Source organism: Macaca fascicularis, chromosome 4, assembly GCF_037993035.2.
Source record: "Macaca fascicularis isolate 582-1 chromosome 4, T2T-MFA8v1.1".
In the NCBI taxonomy this organism is placed as follows: Eukaryota; Metazoa; Chordata; class Mammalia; order Primates; family Cercopithecidae; genus Macaca; species Macaca fascicularis.
Window position 1 is genome coordinate 105875112 of NC_088378.1, and position 18507 is coordinate 105893618.

The 18507-nt window shown below is 34.1% G+C and overlaps 1 protein-coding gene across 4 annotated transcripts in view; it reads right to left on the reverse strand.

Moving 5' to 3' along the window:
* Positions 1 to 18507, reverse strand: part of ADGRB3 (adhesion G protein-coupled receptor B3) — a 737861-nt gene that overhangs the window by 356282 nt on the left and 363072 nt on the right. For all 4 annotated transcript variants that reach the window (XM_005552615.5, XM_074037708.1, XM_015449250.4 and 1 more), the window contains 2 exons: positions 15376 to 15444; positions 10926 to 11034 (listed from right to left, as the gene is read on the reverse strand). In XM_005552615.5, the coding sequence (XP_005552672.1) occupies positions 10926 to 11034; positions 15376 to 15444 (178 nt within the window). The remainder of the gene's footprint in view (positions 1 to 10925; positions 11035 to 15375; positions 15445 to 18507) is intronic.

The following is an 18507-nucleotide window of genomic DNA, read 5'->3' on the forward strand; positions in this document are numbered from 1 at the left end:
AAGATATACTATTCAAGCATACTCCTTCACCATCACTATTTCTGTTACAGTCATTTCACTCTTTGGTCCATAAGCTCTTTTCTCATACATTGTACAGCTACAGGAGAAGTCAGCTTTTCCTCTACTTTTCCTATTCATGTTCCCAATGCTGCTGCACATTAATGTGCATTCTCTATATCATACATTTGCAACCTAATTCTGTGTTACCTCCTTAGGTTTCTTTAGACTATGAGTATTTTCTTAGTAAATAAAAAATTCAAAAGAAATTATGTGCCTTAGAATGAAAGGTTTGGCCCTCTATTTATGCCCTCTCTCCTAAACAGTTGCTGGAGGGATGGAGACTGAAGGAGTAACAAGCAAATTCACATTTTCATTATCTACGATATGGTATAAAAGATTTACGAAAGCTTAATTTGTGTAATTAGCCAGAAAAATAATTTCAAAATTTTTAACAAAGTAGATACATATGAAGACTATTAGCAGAAAAGAAAACAAATGGTCAGGAGTTATTTTACCTCGATGCAGAAATATAGAACAGATGAGTATGGTTTCCCTAGAGTCACAAAATAAAAAAATTACACTGAAGTTCATTATATAACAGAAGTAGGTTAGAGTGTGGTTGGCTGAGCGAGATAATGAAACAAATCTTTAACTCTGAATTACCAAGATGCAAAGGGGAAGAAAATGCACCCACTCTGAATGGGAGGCACTGATGTCGGACAAATTATGTGGGTACCCCTCTCACCCAGTCTGAAAGGTTGTGAAGAGTAAATAGCATCATGAATATTGGTGAAAACATTAATTTGGGGCATGCTATGAAATATTAAGGATGCCATAACTTTTCTTAGAAAGCTTGAGGAATAAACGGGGAAAAACAAATAAAAATACCTTTCTTTATATTGTACTCAAATGGTACTTGTGAAGGAAGTTCAGAAGTTTAAGGTTAGAAATTGGCATAATATCTGATAATATAGAAAGTTTAGAGCATTTGGGTTACTCAAAACAAAAAAGAGTATTAACAACGTTTTCAAGTTTCTCAGGGAAAAGAAGCATTATTTAATAATGACACCATGAATAATTGTGTCTTTGAGCATGGCTGTTTAAAACAGATAAGATAAATTCAGAAATGTTATGTTACTATTTTTTTTCACACCAGTTAACTTCTAAAAGAATGCAGGCCTACTAATAAATTGAAACATCATAACATGATCAGTGTTTTCGACATTAAGGTCCAGGGTTATAACTATAAGAGTAGTTCTATTACAAATAACATTTGTAAAGCTGTAGAGATGAAGATGTTTTGCAAATATATTTCCAACTTAGACAACAGACTTCTATGGTATTCTTATTTTTAAGGTTTTATTAAAACAAAACAAACCAAAACAGAAAACAGCTTTCAAAAGAATGGAGCTGACTACTTTCTTGCTGGACTTGGTTGAGACTTAAGAGTTCTATTCTAAAGGCTCCATGGCCTTCCAATTAAAAAAGAAACACAAAAATGGTAGGGAAAGTAGGATTTATTTCATTTGTTAGCTGGCAACTCAATATGAGTTACAAAGTCATTTTAATGAACAATTTCATTCTGGCTTTTGCCCAAGGATTTGTATGGTGGGATGATGACAGAATGCTGATGGCTTCTGAGGATAAAATTGCTCAGTCTCCTTGAGAACAGTAAAAATGAAATGGGCTTAAACCACAGGAGCAAGGATTTGGGTTGGAGTTAGGAAGGATAACATATTTTTAAAAAGCCAAAATAAAACTGCTTTGAATTCTAAACTTTACAGGCATTCGAATTGCTGCCAAAGTAAATTTTTGATATAAATCTGTCTTGCTTCTGTAGTTGGGTTCTTGGGGATGCAGTGGAGACATTTCCTTGAGTGCTCTACTTCTTCCACACTCTATTTCTAACTATTAGCAAGCTCTTTCAGATCAACAACTAAAATATCTTCAGCATCTGACTCCTTTTCACTATTTCCACTGTCACTTGACCCAAACCTCTGCTCTCCCACCTGAGTAAGCACAGCACTGCCCTTCCTATTTTCACTCAAGCGCCAAATAGTCTATTATAATATCTCCACTTCATAGTCAGAATGAGTCTTTTATACCTAAATCAGATAATAATCATGTGCCACATGATGTCTTGGTCACCTATGGACCCAATACATGATGGTAGTCACATAAAATTATAATGCACCTGAAAAATTTTTGTTGCTTAGTATTTACTATGCTGTACATTTTACCATTATTTTAGGGTGTACTCCTATTTAAGAAAAAAAGTTAACTGTAGAACAGCTTCAGGCAAATCCCTCAGAAGGTATTCCGGAAGAAAATAGTGTTATCATAGGAGATGCCAGCTCCATGCATGCTATTTCCCCTGAGGACCTTTCTGGTGGACATGATCTGAAGGGGAAGACAGTGACATTGATGATCTTGACCCTGGGTAGGGCCTAGGCTAATGTGTGAATTCATGTCTTGGGTTTAACAAAAAAAAAAAAAAAAAAATCTAAAATTTAAAAGTTAAAAATAGAAAAAAGTTTTATAGAATAAAGACATAAAGAAAGAAAATAATTTTCCACCTGTACAATATGTTTGTGCTTTAGGCAATGTATTATTACAAGAGTCCAAAAGTTAAAAAAAACTAAAAGTTTATAAAGTAAAAGAGTTGCAGTTAGCTAAGGTTAATTTATTATTGGAAAATATATATTTTTATAAATTTAGTGTAGCTTATGTGTACAGTGTTTATAAAGTCTACAGTAGTGAATAGTAATTTCCTAGGCCCTCACACTCACTCCCTACTCACTCACTGACTCATGCAGAGCAACATGGAGCTGTAGGCTCCATTAATTGTAAGTGCCCTATGCAGGTGTACCATTTTTAATATTTTATACCAAATTTGTACTACAGCTTATCTATATTTAGGCACACAAATATTTACCCTTGTGTTACAGCTGCCTACAGTATTCAATACGTAACATGTTGTATAGATTTGTAGCCTGGGAGCAATAGGCTATCCTCTGTAGCCTAAATGTGTAGTAGGCTCTACTATCTAGGTTTGTGGAAGTACATTCTATGATGTTCGCACAACAAAATAATCTAAGGATGAATTTCTTAGGCTGTATCCCCTTAGGTAAATGACAAATACTTGTTAAGCATTTTGTATTCCTTTCACACCTCAGACAAATACCTTATAGTTTCTCTTCCCACTCCTTTTCTGACTTCATTTCCTCCCACTGCTCCTCCCTCAGCTATTCCAGCACTAGTGGTTTTCCCCAGTTCCTCCAATATATGAAGCACATGAGTGCATCACGGTCTTTGTACTTACTGTTTCTTCTGTCTGGAGTGCTCTGCCCCTGCATATCACTGCATCTCATGCTCTAAAGGTTCAGTACTACATTCAAACATCACTTTGAAAATGAAAGGCCCTCCCTGGTCATCCTCCTTGAAATGACACTGCTCTCTTGACTCATTAACTGCTCACTCTGTCGACTGCTTTATTCCACTTTGTAACAATTACAACCACTGGACATGTTTGATGGCATTGGTTTGACACCTGTATCTCTACTACAAAACATAAATTCCGTGAGAGCAAGAGGTTTGTCTAATTCGTTCACTGAGAAATCTTCTAGGGCAAAACATGGCACATATTTACTGAATGATTGTCTGAGACCTCTTAAAGCTGGTTAAATCCATGAATCATTACCAATCTATCACACTAGTACTAGGGAGCACCTTAGCCTGGGGTTCAGTTGTGTGCAAGAAAGCCTATCACACACCTGGGCAGTTTGTCTTGTTTGTTCCTAACAGGGTCTGATATAGCCTTTCACAATGTCAACCTCCCTAGTGCTTCCACCCCAACCATATGGAATTAGAGGATCCTAGTAAATACCATGAGATAATTTCTATTAAATGAGAAGCAATCAAAGAACTCTACGGCTGCATATCAAAGTTTAAAACTATGTTTGAACTGCTTGTTTTCTCAGGAAACCAGTATGTTAGCACAATAAAGAAACAGATATTTTTAGTTGTATTTTTTTTCCTGACCTACAGAAAAACACCCACTAGCTTCAGGTGTTTAGCAAGGGTGGTAAAGAGCCAGAAGACAGAGATAGAACTTAACACATTTAGACTCAAATCTAGCTGACTGAACCAACATCAGGTGCTACAAATAAAAATACCAAAAAAAAAAAAAAAAAGTTAAATTGTGTATTTTTCAGGCATGGTATCAACAGACTACAAATGTCACATTTTTAAAGAAAGCTAATCAAACAAGAGATGGGGGTGTGTGAATCACGAAACTAAGCAGCAACACAAAGGAAAATAAGCCTAGAAAGAAAAGTCACTATATTTTAGAATAATATTGTCAGACTGAAAGTTGGTTTCTCTATTAAAGAACAAGATTTTCTACCAAAGGAATGATTAAGTTTGCCAGTGAATATAAGAAAGAACACAGGTTCGGTGTTGATGAAAAGGCATTGCACAGAGAAAGGAGATGTCAACATTGTATCACACCATTTTTCAGGTTGAATTTGGATTCAATTTCAGAAAACATCAACTATGGATTTTCATCCTGACAAACCTAATATTTAATATTTTCTAAACCAACAAGACACAGGAATATTTACCTTTTCAAAGAAAAATATCTTACTATAATGCTTTCAAGGCACTAGCCTTATTAGATTTCTGGATAACTAAATTGATACGTTTTAGATTCTTGTATCTGTTAGGGCTTATATATCAGAAGAACTTTCGAAATTCCTTACAACTAATAATTATAGCATTCTGTATTTGAAGATCTTATTTAGCCTAAAACCATTCCCTTCTTATTTGATATTTTCAGCATCAAATAATTCCTAAGGAACAGTTGTGAAATAGCTGTAAGTGGGTGTAGCAACATTCATCTATCTAAAGTAAATTCATAAAGATTACTGTATCAAAATGTTAAGGGTGTAATGCATTGAAACCACATAAATAGCTTGAAAATTTAGGTCCTGTTCACTGTGCTGCACTTGTCCTTAATAATTTTCATGTTATAGAATTGATAATTCCATGATATTTATCTTAATTCTTAAGATACTGAACTTTATTAGCAATTGATATTAAGTATAGCAATCAATTTGAAACATTCTTTCCATTTTATTAATTATAGGACACTGATTTTATTCTGTATTGTTCTGGAACTCCTTATACCTACTACCTCTAACCATTATTACTCTGACACCAACTTTCATTCTTTGTTTTTAATGTAGATATCACCTTACGTCTCTTCTATCTTATTATTGTATTGATAATTGAAAAAAACTTTCATGGCTTCAACTATCACTTTTATGCAGTTGATCACCAAATGTGTATTTATAGATTTGACTCCTCTAATAAAATCCAAGTTCTCATTTTATTTTTTCCACTTGGGGGCTATACTTGTCTAAATATTAATATGTCAAAAATACTCACAAATGTGTGTTGAATAAACCTAATCTCAATCCCTCCATTCTCTCTCGCATCCCAGTCAGTTATGGAATCCTATCAATTCTAGCCTCAGACAGAGTCTCAAATTCATACCCACATGTCAGTTCCTATTCTTACCACCAGCAATTCCTGTCTTCATTGTCTCCCGCATGAATTACTATTAAAAGCCTTCTCTCTACATTTGGACTCACTATGTTGATGGTGCTTCCCAATTTCAATCAATTCCATTTTCTCATCTTACACATGTTTTCCCAAAGCACAACTCTTACCAGGTAAAGATTCAGTGACTGCCTATTATCTTTAGAATTCAGAACCATGTATCAACCTGCCTTTCCAATTTTATTTTACTTCCTTCACTTCTATACATATGTGCTTTTATTAAAATAGATCACTTTTCCCCCAAGCACAATTTCAACTTTGACATCTCTATATCATCTTTGCTAATAGAATGTTCTGGACTGTAACCATCTATTTGCTACCTGCTCTTCTTTATGTTGACTTATCAACAATTCAGTCATTCTTCAAAGTCTACGTTAAATGCTTCCTTCTCTAAGAAGTTTTTCTTGATCCTTACACAGAACAACATCTCCGGGAATAAAGTACTAACATTTGGCTTATATGACACATATCAAAGTGTATTTGATGTTTATTTATTGATGTAATTCTTTACTGTCTACAACTAGACTGCAATTTACTTGCAGGCTAGAAGATTAGTCATTTATTTTAATGACCTGAATCACTTAGCAAAGGCTTTGCTTATAGTAAGAGAAAAATTATTTTTGTCTGTACTTGAACATAGTCAATGGGTGAGTAACATTGACACATCACTGATCTTCCTTGAATTCAGTTCAATGAATGCAATTCTAGTTCTAGGTTCTAAACTAACACAATTTCTAAAGAATAGGATATTCTTATCAATAAAAGGAAATGTAACATGCTACATGAAGCTATTGTGAAAAATATTTAAAAAACTGAAAATGTAACAAAAACTATAAATCATCACTGTAACTTTGGACAAATCGTTAGAACAATATAGTCCCATTCCCTTGCCTTGTCATTCTAATCATGTCAGATCTCATACACTCCATTTTGTATTTGGAACTGCAAACAGCTAGACCTCAAAATAATGTACTTTTATCCTTTTCAGGGCTTCACGTTATTTGTTTTATGCTACTATCTCAAAAGAAATCCAAATACTTTGAAGCCATGAGTTTAAATTTATCATTTGAGTATATTTTATACTGTATTTAATGTAAAAATGTTAAAGGAATGAACAGTATCAAGAAAGAGAGTGGTTAGCAAAGCACAGAGGATGTGAAGGATGAAAAATGGGAGGAGATTTATTCGGCAATTAGAGTTTCCTTTCAAATAGGAGTTTCAGGAAAATAATAAGAGAAATAGGACTGCAAGGTACTTAAGGAAAAATGTTTAGAGGAAACGTATAGAAAGCAAGTTGAAGTAAATCTTCAAATAATATTTTCACTGAAAAATAACTTTCTGTCTTGTTGAAAAAATAACCTTTTAAAAATGTTTCATATTAAATAATATAAAGATATGGCCCTCCAGACCTAATTGATACTTATACATTTTTTAAATTACTGATATATTGAAAAAGTCACATGCTTTTCCTAAAACAAAAACCACTTACCTATGCAGACAGTTAAAACATTTCAAATATAATTTTTTTAAAAAGAGGCATATTGAAAATTGAAATCTTTCATAGACATTCATTCATTCATTTATACAGTAATTATATAAACTAGTAGAGCGTTTAGTCTTTAGTAAATGTTCATTAACTCATGTGTTACAACTTTCATGTGTCTATTTTAAATGTCATATATGTATTTAAAAATGAAAACTAAATATTCTATTGAAGCTTGATTATTTTATAAATTCATTGGTTTGAAATCCTTATTTGTAGATTATTTTCTTCCAAACCTCTGTTAAACATTTTGAGATCATAAATCTTTTAAGAAACAGATCAAAGCTATGAACATTCTCCCTACAAAAATGTACATGCACGCATATATATCAAAATGTTCATAGAATTTTTTTATCATATAAGAGCACTTCACTTATCAAAAGCTGATACAGATGGGGACATTTTTCAGAAAAAAAGAAGCTTCAAACTTTTTCATTTGAACTATTTTTGAAGAAAGTCTTTCTAAAATATGTCACTCCTTTTTCTGAGATTTTAATCAGATTCTAGGAACTTTTATCTTGATGAATTAAGGCCATGCTTTTAAATATGAATTATTGTCCTAAGTCTTAGAACTAATGCTCTCAAACGTGAGACATGAATTGTCATTTCTATAGGAAATGACAATAGGAAAAAGTATTTCTTTGTTATTATTGTTCCAGCATTTCATCTATTCTATTTGCTATATATGTGCCTCTAATAGCACTGCTTCTGCTTCAAACTCATTCTATTTAATCCAGTAACTAGAAAACAGAAATGCTAAAACTATATTTAAAGTTGAAATAAAATAATCTATTGGTTCTGAGAGTCTTTTATTAAATTGCATGGTTTTTTTTGGCATTTATATTGGACTGTTCAACTCTTTCTTCCTTCAGGAGTTTACTATCTATAGTCCAGAAAAGTGACTATATATCTATAGTCCAGAAAAGTAGCTATACATATAGACTTTATGAAAAAATAATTTATAATCTCTCTAAAATACATTATGATTTTTGAAGTTCTTTAAGTAATCTTAATCCAACACATTCTAAAGAAAATGGCCATAAGGAACAAACTTTCTTAGTTACTTAGTCTCTATTCATTTCTCACATGCTGTGTACATGCCTGTGTTCCTGCATACATGTCTGCTCAGTATAATGAGCAGACTGTTGGATAATTAATCTTTGGACTTAGAATGTAAGACAGAATGAGGGCCAACTCACATGTTTCACAACTTTCTACTGTAAAATAGTCTCTATTCATGTCCATGCTCAAAAACATTGGAAATATGAGACATAACATTATAATGTTTTACATATATAGTATCAAATTGGATAACATAAAAAGTATTAATAGTAAGAGATCATTATTCATATTACTTAATTTGATACTAGTGTATGCAATTTGGAAAACTCCTGAATACTATGGAGCATAACTCTCAGTTCTAGTCACCAAACTACAGTGTCAGTCAGTCCCTGAGCTAACATTTGAGGAAATCAACAATAACTAAGATGTCTTTTGGGTAGTCCGTATAAACAATGTTTATAATTTTTACTCACAGAACATAACTTTTAATATGGATAAGTGTTGCTATATAAACAATCAGAAGGCAGAACAATCACACTATCCTCAGGCAAGATGGACAACGATATAGGACGATATTGACTTTATTTGCAGCATTCGATTGCTTTGAGTTATGCTTAATATACCTCTTAAAGTTTAATCACATTTAAGGGAAGAAGGCAAACCTAGATAACATAATCTTATTGTGAAAAAAATACACAATATTTTCAAATATACAAACTTGGTAAGTCAAAGAAAAGTAAAGATGAATAAATGATTGCAATTTATGGACATTTGTGAAATTTTTATATCAAGTAATACTAGTGCTATAGAGAATGTGATATGCTGTGATTCTGAAACATAAATCCAAATTTAAGTTTAAATCCAATTTAAGTTAGCTAGACTCTGTGATTGGCTTTTTTATAGTTTTTTTTTTTCTAAACACATTCTGCACAAATGCCATGTATTGATCTGAACATCCTTTTAATTAGCAATACCTTTTAGAAGTAGACATTAACATTTACAAAAAGAAGCAGAAAACAATAGTTCTTTGTTTTTCTATCTCATTTTAACTCATAAACTACTTTACCAATTGTCCAATCTGCCCCAAGACCCTTCATAACTCATTTCCTTCCCTTGGGAAAGTGGTTCTGACTTGGGTGACTAGCATCCCTGGAATCTTGCTAGGTTCCTTCCATGTGCCTTAAAACTCATAGCTGTGATTGCTAAACCTTTTCCACAGACATGATATACCTTTCCAACAAATTTTCTTTCCTTTATCTGCCCAGTCACTTTTATAATGGACATTGAATTGGGAATTTCTCTGATTTCTGAATTCACCTTTCAACAAAGATACCACCTTTGGTCTCTTTTTACTCTAATTGTCCATAAGAAGAAATAGCTTCCTCCATTACTGAACTGGCACAAGCTGCTGGACACCCACTCTGGAGAAAAGTGTAGGCCCTCCAACAGGCTCAGAAGATACATTAAGATGTTAAACTCACTGATAAGGCCTGTGCTGGATGAAGAGGATACATGGGCTCCAAAACGTCTCCAGACCTTTGAAGTATCCATTACATAGACTTTCCTCAAATGAAGAATATTATCAGTAGTTAACTGTAACCTATTGTAATCTGAGGTCACCCTGGTGAAGATATCCCAGGATAAAATGAGTCCCTGCAGGACTTAGGTACCTTCAGAAGAAATTAAGTATAAAATGAACCACCAAAAGCCTTAATCATAAAAAAAAAATATGTTCTCTACCAGTTGAACTTCCCTAGTTAATTGCCCCACCAAAGTTAGTCTCTTCCTAATCCAGAAACTAAAGCATAATTATCTGTGAATATGAATATAGGGCAACATATGTTTATTTAAACACATTACTATCTATAGTTCAGTGGTTTTTATGTTAAGAGTATTAAAGTATGACAAATGAAAGAAAATAATTCTGAATCACAGTAACATTATCAGAAGAAGCTTTAAAGAAATGAGAAAACTGTAAGCCTATGTCAATTCAATGTGTATCATTAAGAAGACTATTTCTTGGCTCTTGTTAATTTTTAACCACAAAGAGTAATGTGTCATTTGGTTAATATAATGGTTGTTGCATTACAGAGTCCACTACAGAGGGACCTGAGAGATCCACTGTGTACTGGAAGATATTCAGAAAAACTGCAGTGGCAGCAGTTGCACCATCATCTTAACCCTGGAAGGTATTCTCAATGTTCCACCACACACAGATTCAGCACCTGCCTGGGACAACCAGTGCGAAAGTAACTCGGCATCCTCAAGAACAATGTATGGAAGAGCATAAAGACTAACATGTTGTTTTCAAAATAACTAGTGTGTATACACACACATACACATTCATAACTAGATTGGATAGCAATGAGCATTTGGCAGAATGAAAAAATAAATACATATTATCCTACATATACACGTGAAGACACACACAAATAGGCCTACAAGCAGTCATACAAATGCATGAAGATAAATACAAATATATGTGTGTGTGTGTATATATATATGTGTGTGTGTATATATATATATAATGCAATGTATTTAGGCCTATCTAAAAGTCAGACACCAAGTATTCGAAATATATTTGCTCACATGTACTTAAACATATGAATAATGAATATTATACTTGGAAACGTATGGTGCAGATACTTGCAAATTTTTTTATTTCAGAAAGTTTTTTGGGGAAAATCCTATTTCTTACCTACATTTCCAGTCATTAAGTATGAATTCTGAAAGTCCATCATCCCCATTCCAACAATGTGTATAAAATCTTCAATCACCTGCATTAACTCTATTGACCCTGGATAAATCTAGAAAAAATAAGCAAAGGTTACGTGGAATAAAAAATCGATACATACAATGGCATATATAACTGAAATTTTTTAAGCCTACATGAAATCACAAATGAGCTTTGTTTTACTTCAAAAAAATCTACAGCTGCCTATAGTTGTATTTTTTAAATTAACAGTTGAGAATGACATCAGATGTCACATGGGAGGAACTTTGGAAGTAATATGATGTAATGATTAATCCCTCACAAATCTAAGGGAACTCAAAATATCTAACAGACTGTCTCCTCAGAAAATACATGACTTTTCTTTTGATGAACTCTTTCCATCACTTAAATATAACAAAAACATAGAACACTGAAATTGGGCTCTTTACATGTTTAACTTTGCAACTACATGAGGAACACAAGAGGAAAAACAGTTAATATTGCCACCATGAAGATATTTACAAACTATTAAGTTATTGCATAATAATAAATATCTTGAGAGAAACATTTATTGTTTAATAATTATAATGTCCACCGTAAGAATAATGGTAATAATTTTAACATTACAATAATATTAATAGCTCTAGCGAATGTGCTTTACATGAACAAATACAAAACACACCTGTGGGATTATTATTCATATTTTAGGAAAGAAGAAGAAAGACCTCAAGAAGGTTAAACAGCATACCTAAGGCTATATTGTATCTTTAATAGTGGCTGAGCAATACCTACCTATCTAACTATCTAACTGTCCATCTATGAATCTATCCATTTATCCATCTACCTACCTATCTACCTACCTACCTACAGGACCATCTGCCTCCATGGCCCGTGTGTTTCTTTCAACATCATGGCACCTCACACAGTACAAATGGACGAGTGTTTTTTTAATTTGGCAACCATGATTGTGGCAATAGTTCATAGTGTTTGGGACATAAAGGCTATTGAAAATGTCACATGCACGTGTATAACCCATAAAGCTTATAAAGTCAGCCTGCATTACATAACCACTTTAGAGGAGAAAATCTTTCGAAGTCAAGTTAATTTCTTGTGTCCATTCAGCACCACTGCATTTTCTAGCCATGAAAATTAAGTGGATTAGAGAGTTCTAGCTGCTTTGTAATCGCAAAGACTAGTGCAGAAGACAAAAAGGCATTCTGAATAGCAGAAAAGCATATAGTCAGAGCTGAAAGTGACAGCAGGCATATGTGTATTTCAAAGGGGCTTGCGGTTGTGCCTGTCTAAAAATCAGACAGTATCCACAGTATATTTACTCACATATACTTGAAGACATGAATGACGCATATTAACTTAGACATGTATAGCTGAGTTAGTTCCAACTTTTAATTGTAGAAAGATTTGGGGGATAAAACCTATCGCTTAGCTTCACTTTCAGTCATTAAACACAAATTTTGAAAGTCCATCATCCCACTTCCAAGAATGTGCCTAAGATTTTTGTTATCGCCAAGGCTTCCTGCTACTGCTGTATTTTCCCCTTATCTTTGTATAGGTGTGTATGTATATGAGTATGTGTAGTGGAAGGATGAATACAAATTAAAATAAGAGGCTTATTTTTTTCTGTTGAAAATATGGGAAGAGGCTCTCCCTCCCTCAACCCCACTCTCTTCTCCCTTTTCTTAGAGCATTTACTTTTGGAAACCTAGTAACTGTAAGCACTTTTTCTCTTTGAAATGCATATCAATTTATTTAAAAGCTAAATAGTCTCCTACAGCTTAAAGATCCAGGAATGTCTCTCTTTGAAAGGTAAATATACAGAAAGATAGTGCCCCTCTTTCTCAGTTTCTGTGAAAGGTAGAAGCCTAACTTCAGAGGCCTCTTGAATTTTGCTTCAAGTGGCAAAATTGCTTCCAGTCATAAAGATATAAGGAGGTTATTTTTTTCTTTGAATAAGGCCAATTAAGTAACAAGATGGTCACCACCAATTACCAAGTGAATTTAGGATGAACTATGTGAATTTAAGATGAACTATGTGTGACAAAGGGTGCTCTTAAGTCCTCTTCAGAACTAGTTACTATTTACCTTGAGGACACTGCTAGGCTGTGTAATAGGGTCTTTGTAATGTCAGCGGATTGCCTATGATACACATTACATTCTGGTTTACTGCTTATTCAATAATGAATGTGTTTTCTTTCTCTTCTGCCTTGGTGGAGAGGTTTTTTAGGTTGACTAAAGATTCTGTTTATATTTCTCCAAGTATAGTCAAATGTTATAGAGCAGGTTATAAAAGGTTGCCAAACTTTTTCTGTTTGCATATAGTAAATATTTTAGGCTTTGCAGGACATGAAGTCTCTGTTGTAAACTCAACTCTTTCCTTGTTGTACCAAAACAGCCATATATAGGTTATATGTAAATGAATGGGTGTGGCTATATTCCAAAATATGATTAACAAAATAAGCCTCAAGCTGGATTTGGCTCACTGGCTGCAGTTTGCTCACTCTTGCTCTAGAGACATACGAATTTTCAATGTAATAAAGAAATATCAAACATAATACATGACTAAAATGACTTGTCTTGACTAAACTGGACTTGTCAACTCCAGCCATATGGGTAGAGTGTAAAGCAGTGCTATATAGAAAGTAGTTTGTGTGTGTGTGTGTTTGCTTTTTTACTTTAGTATGCTACGTTTTTTAGTAGAATGATTAATCTAAACATAGTTTTATCCTTCGTAACTGGAACTGATGGGTAACAACTTCCGAAATGACCGTTCAAAAGAGTAAATTTTGTTTGCAAAAAACTTCCGATGTCAATAGCCACCATTTTACTCAGCTCATTTTCCAAACGTACACAGAGTTCTGTTTTATATTTACTTTTGTTAAGGTTATTACTCAAAAATAAGAAGACCCACAAATATTATCTTTGATAGATTTTAAACAGTACCTATTTCTACAAAGTTCACCCTTTGTGCCACAAACTCAATAGACCCATTCACCACCTGGCTGCATTTATGACACCACCTTTTAGTAAAAGCTACAGAACAGGGTTGTTTTTGTTTTTTCAGTTTCAAATCGTTATTTCAAAAACAGTATTAAGGATCATTATTATTGGAAAAAATACTTTAAATATAAGAATATAGCTAACTCAAAATCTCAAGGAAATAGATGGTTTATGAATTCAGGATTTTTCATTGACAAGAAGTTCTGCCACCATTCATTATTTGTTAAAGTTAGGACCTCACAGTAAATAACAGCATCTGATGAATTGCACTCTTGTTTTAAATAGGATATTATATATTTCTTCTAAATATATCCATAATTAATAGTCTCTAGCATTCTAAAAGATGTACTTAGCCTCTGCAGCTGTATTCTAAGGAAAGACACCATCTTCTTACAGTGAGTGAATGAGGCTGTCCTATAGAATAAAGTCAAGGACAAATATGTAACTCGAATTGGTAGAAAAAAATAGATTTAAAGTATTAAAATAAGAGTTTTTTTTTTTTTCTGGCTATGCCCAGATGCATGAAATTTATACCTAATAATGAGGTAGACCCACACTGGACTATTTTTAGAGCTCCTGTCATAACAGGATAAAGGGCATACTTTACTCCTGAAGACCCAGAACATGATTATAAAGGGAAAACCTGAACCTCAGTAAATGTTCATTCTTTTTTTTTCAAGATTATCTTATTTTTAACAAGAGTCAAGTAGAAAAACTAAAGAAGATTGACATCCAGTTAAATTACATTTACATAGAATTTTTAGAACCATATTTTTTCCCTCTTTCTAGACTTCTAACCCACTTTTCCTGTAATTCGGAGGAAAAAAAAATTAGTCACTGTATATCAGTTAGGATACCACAAATGGTATTGCAAAGCATTTATAAACAATACCTTAACCAATAAGGCCACTTGCTACACTGATAAAGCATAGCAGGAAGATTTTTAAAAATCATAACATAATTTTTGGTGAGGCCTGATTTTAACAGTTCTTGGCTTTGAATAAAAATTAATCGCTCTGTCTATGATCCATATTATATGCAACATTGTAGTAAATGCAAATGGTTTTACTAGTCAAAGCTCTATACTTTCATTTGAAACATGTACTTTTAGATGTGCTGTTTTTCTCATGGTCTACAGACAAAAAAGGAACTTATTGGTTAGGCATATAATTATTACACATTAAATCCTTAAAGTTTTAAGTTGCTTAAACTAGCTCAGCTTTTTTTCACATGAATAGACATTCCTTCCAGACTGATAAGGTAAAGATCATTTGTCTCCTCAAAAATTACTAGGATATAACCTAGACTGACTTAAAAATATCTTATTTTCCTGAAATAGCAAGCCATTAATTTAGTCACATATTTTATACACTTCGTTTCGCCAGTTTCATTTTAAGTTCTGAAATAACCCCAACCTTACCTGTTGTGCATCTTCCCATTTTTCCTTGTTTTCTTCATCTAGAAGGTTGCTAACTATTTGAAAGAAGTTCTGTAAATTAAATTAGATAAAAGATTTAATATTACATGAGAGAATTATACTTTCTAATAACATCCATTTGGGTTGACTACATGGTAAAGGTATAAAAACTTTGCAATATTGCTTTATGACCCTAACATAGTATTCTAGAAGATCTCTGAGGATCCTTTTTCAGCACCATAATTCCAGGATTTTCATATACGTTCATTTTTTTGTACTCTCAGAGGAGGTCAGTATAGAGAAAACACTTTCACTCACAATTATTTGTTCCATTATGGTTTCTATATTCCACTCTGTAATGTCATTGTGTAATTATTCCATACAAGTAAGTTTGATCCTGTCTGTAATGAAAGTCATCTGTGACCAGGCATGGTGGCTCATGCCTGTAATCCCAGCACTTTGGGAGGCCGAGGTGGGCGGATCATGAAGTCAGGAGATGGAGACCATCCTGGCTAATACAGTGAAACCCTGTCTCTACTAAAAATCCAAAATAAATAAATAAATAAATAAATAAATAAATAAGTTAGCTGGGTGTGGTGGTGGCACCTCTAGTCCCAGCTACTCGGGAGGTTGAGGCAGGAGAATGGCGTGAACCCAGGAGGTGGAGCTTGCGGTGAGCCAAGATTGCGCCACTGGACTCCAGCCTGGGCTATAGAGCGAGATTCCGTCTCCAAAAAAAAAAAAAAAAAAAAAGAAAAGAAAAAAAAGAAAAGAAAAGAAAGAAAGTAATCTGTATTTGTTTCATTACAAGTTATCCTGTTAATTGTGAGTCGTGGTTGTTACTTGCAATGTTGTTTCAAAGAACACCCTAGTAAAAGTATAGGCAAAGTGGAGGAAAGACAAGCTCCCCTCAGTTGAAATCTTGACTCTGCCCTTCCTGCTCATTGTACTTTTACAACTACCAATTGCAAATATTAAATGAAATTTTCTAAGTTCCTGGAATATCACATATGCTAAGAGCACAATAAATCTTAGCTATTTTCAAATTATTACTCTTTACTCCTCTGCTTTTTGCCAGCAAGCCAACATGGGAGAATGAATAGACATGTAACATCCTTGCCATCATTCTTGTCTCTAACTGTGGAAGACCTATTGGCTTTATTTTCACCTAGCAGTACCCAGTGGTTTTTGGTTTTTCCCTTTCCTTGCAGGAAGGTCATTTTGATGTTCACATTCCATTCACACTGACAGAGAGCCGGGCTCTGTTCAGTTCTGTTTTGCAAGTGCGCATTTCACACGTGAAGGATTTTTACCAGAGAGAGACTTTTCTGTCCTTTCACACTACACTGTGCCATCAAGACATAGGAACTAGGAGAGAACAACCAGTGTGCCTTTGAAGGCAAGCTGTGACTTGGGGTCACAGGAGACCTGAGAAGTGTAAAGGGAAGGCATGGTGTTTATCTTAAGTTGCATAGGCAGTAGTGGCTTGGCTGTGTTCTCAGAAGTCATCTCTTTTGACTGTGTGTAGGTTAGCAGTAACACTGCTTCATACTGATACATTAACTTGGACCAGGACCAGGACTCCCTTGAGGGCAGAAATAATCATAACCTGTTAGACTCATCAGTCTTCCTCCCTATCCAGCTTCTCAAAACAGACATTTGCACTAATTTCAAAGAAACTCACCTGGGTGTTATTAAATTAAAAACAAAGCTGCCTCATTTCCTCTTGTGGTTTGAAGCTGTTAGTATCTATATTTAATTGCCCTATTTGTGCTATTTATTTTAATAGTTCCTGGCAATCACATGGTTGAAACACGGTTTGAGTCATAACCTCTATAAAAGTTACAGATTATTTTATGCAACTCTTAAAAAACCTGCAAGTCTGTAAGTCTGTTTTAGACCCGTTTTTCAATTCATTTAACCTTTTTGTACTACCAGCCATTTTTTTTCCACTTAAAATTTCCTGCTTGAAGTGTTAACATTTGAAGGGCTTAGTCCATTGAGCTGTAACTCTACCTATGGTCAGAAAGAATTAACCTTCAGAGTTCTCCAATTGCCTATGGTTGGTTAACTCAGTAGGGGACGTGGTGCTAATGAGGCAAAAGTTGCAGGTTTTATCCCTGTACATGCCAGTTAGCTGTGCTGAGGTCCATGACCTCGGTCTGCATTCTAACCCCTGCCAGCTTTCATACAAAATGCATGCTGCTGCTAACAACAGACACCAAGAGAACAGGAAGCAATTTGTGCAACTGCATCTCCATTTCTGGAAAAAAAAAATTTATTTTCACAAAGCATGTTTTGCTGACAGTGGGTCGGTGACTCCTTGCTGTACATGAAGGCCATTGCATACACAAAATTCCTTGATGAAAACAATAAATTCAGAGTTCAGTTCTTTTTTTAAATCACTGAAGGGCACACATAAAAAACACAAATTATTAAAATATATGTTGAGCCAACCAAACATAGCATTTTGTACTATTCTTCAAGCATTTTGTACTATTCTTCAAGGCCAACAATGTGGCTTTACTAAATCAGAGTGGGAAGGCAGTACAGAATAAAGTTATTTGTTCTCACTATTGATTAGACTTTGGAATAATCAGTAGTAGTGCCCTGACTAATGAAATCCATGTAGGGGTACAGTGAGCTAAGTCTGAATATCTCAAGCAGTGGGGCAACATTTATGGAAGACTAAGTCTTTCTTGTTCATCAGTGTATCCTCAGTGCATATGACTTGCTCATAGCAGATATTTAATAAAGTCCTACATTTAAAACAAAATTTAAGTTGCAAAGTCAGTACATCTCAGCTTGTTTCTTTTTTCTTTATTTTTCCAACTTTACTTTTAGATTCAGGGGATACATGTACAGGTGTGTTACCTGGTTTTATTGTGTGATGCTGAGGTTTGGAGTATGAATGATTCCATCACCTAGGTACTAAGTACAGTACCCACTAGTTAGGTTTGTAGCCCCTTCCCTTCTCCTTCCCTCCCTCCCCACTCTATTAGTCCCCAGTATCTATTTTTGCCATTTTTATGTGCATGAGTACACAATATTTAGCTCCCACTTATAAGTGAGAACATGCAGTATTTGGTTTTCTGTTCCTGCATTAATTTGCTTAGGATAATGGCCTCCAGCTGC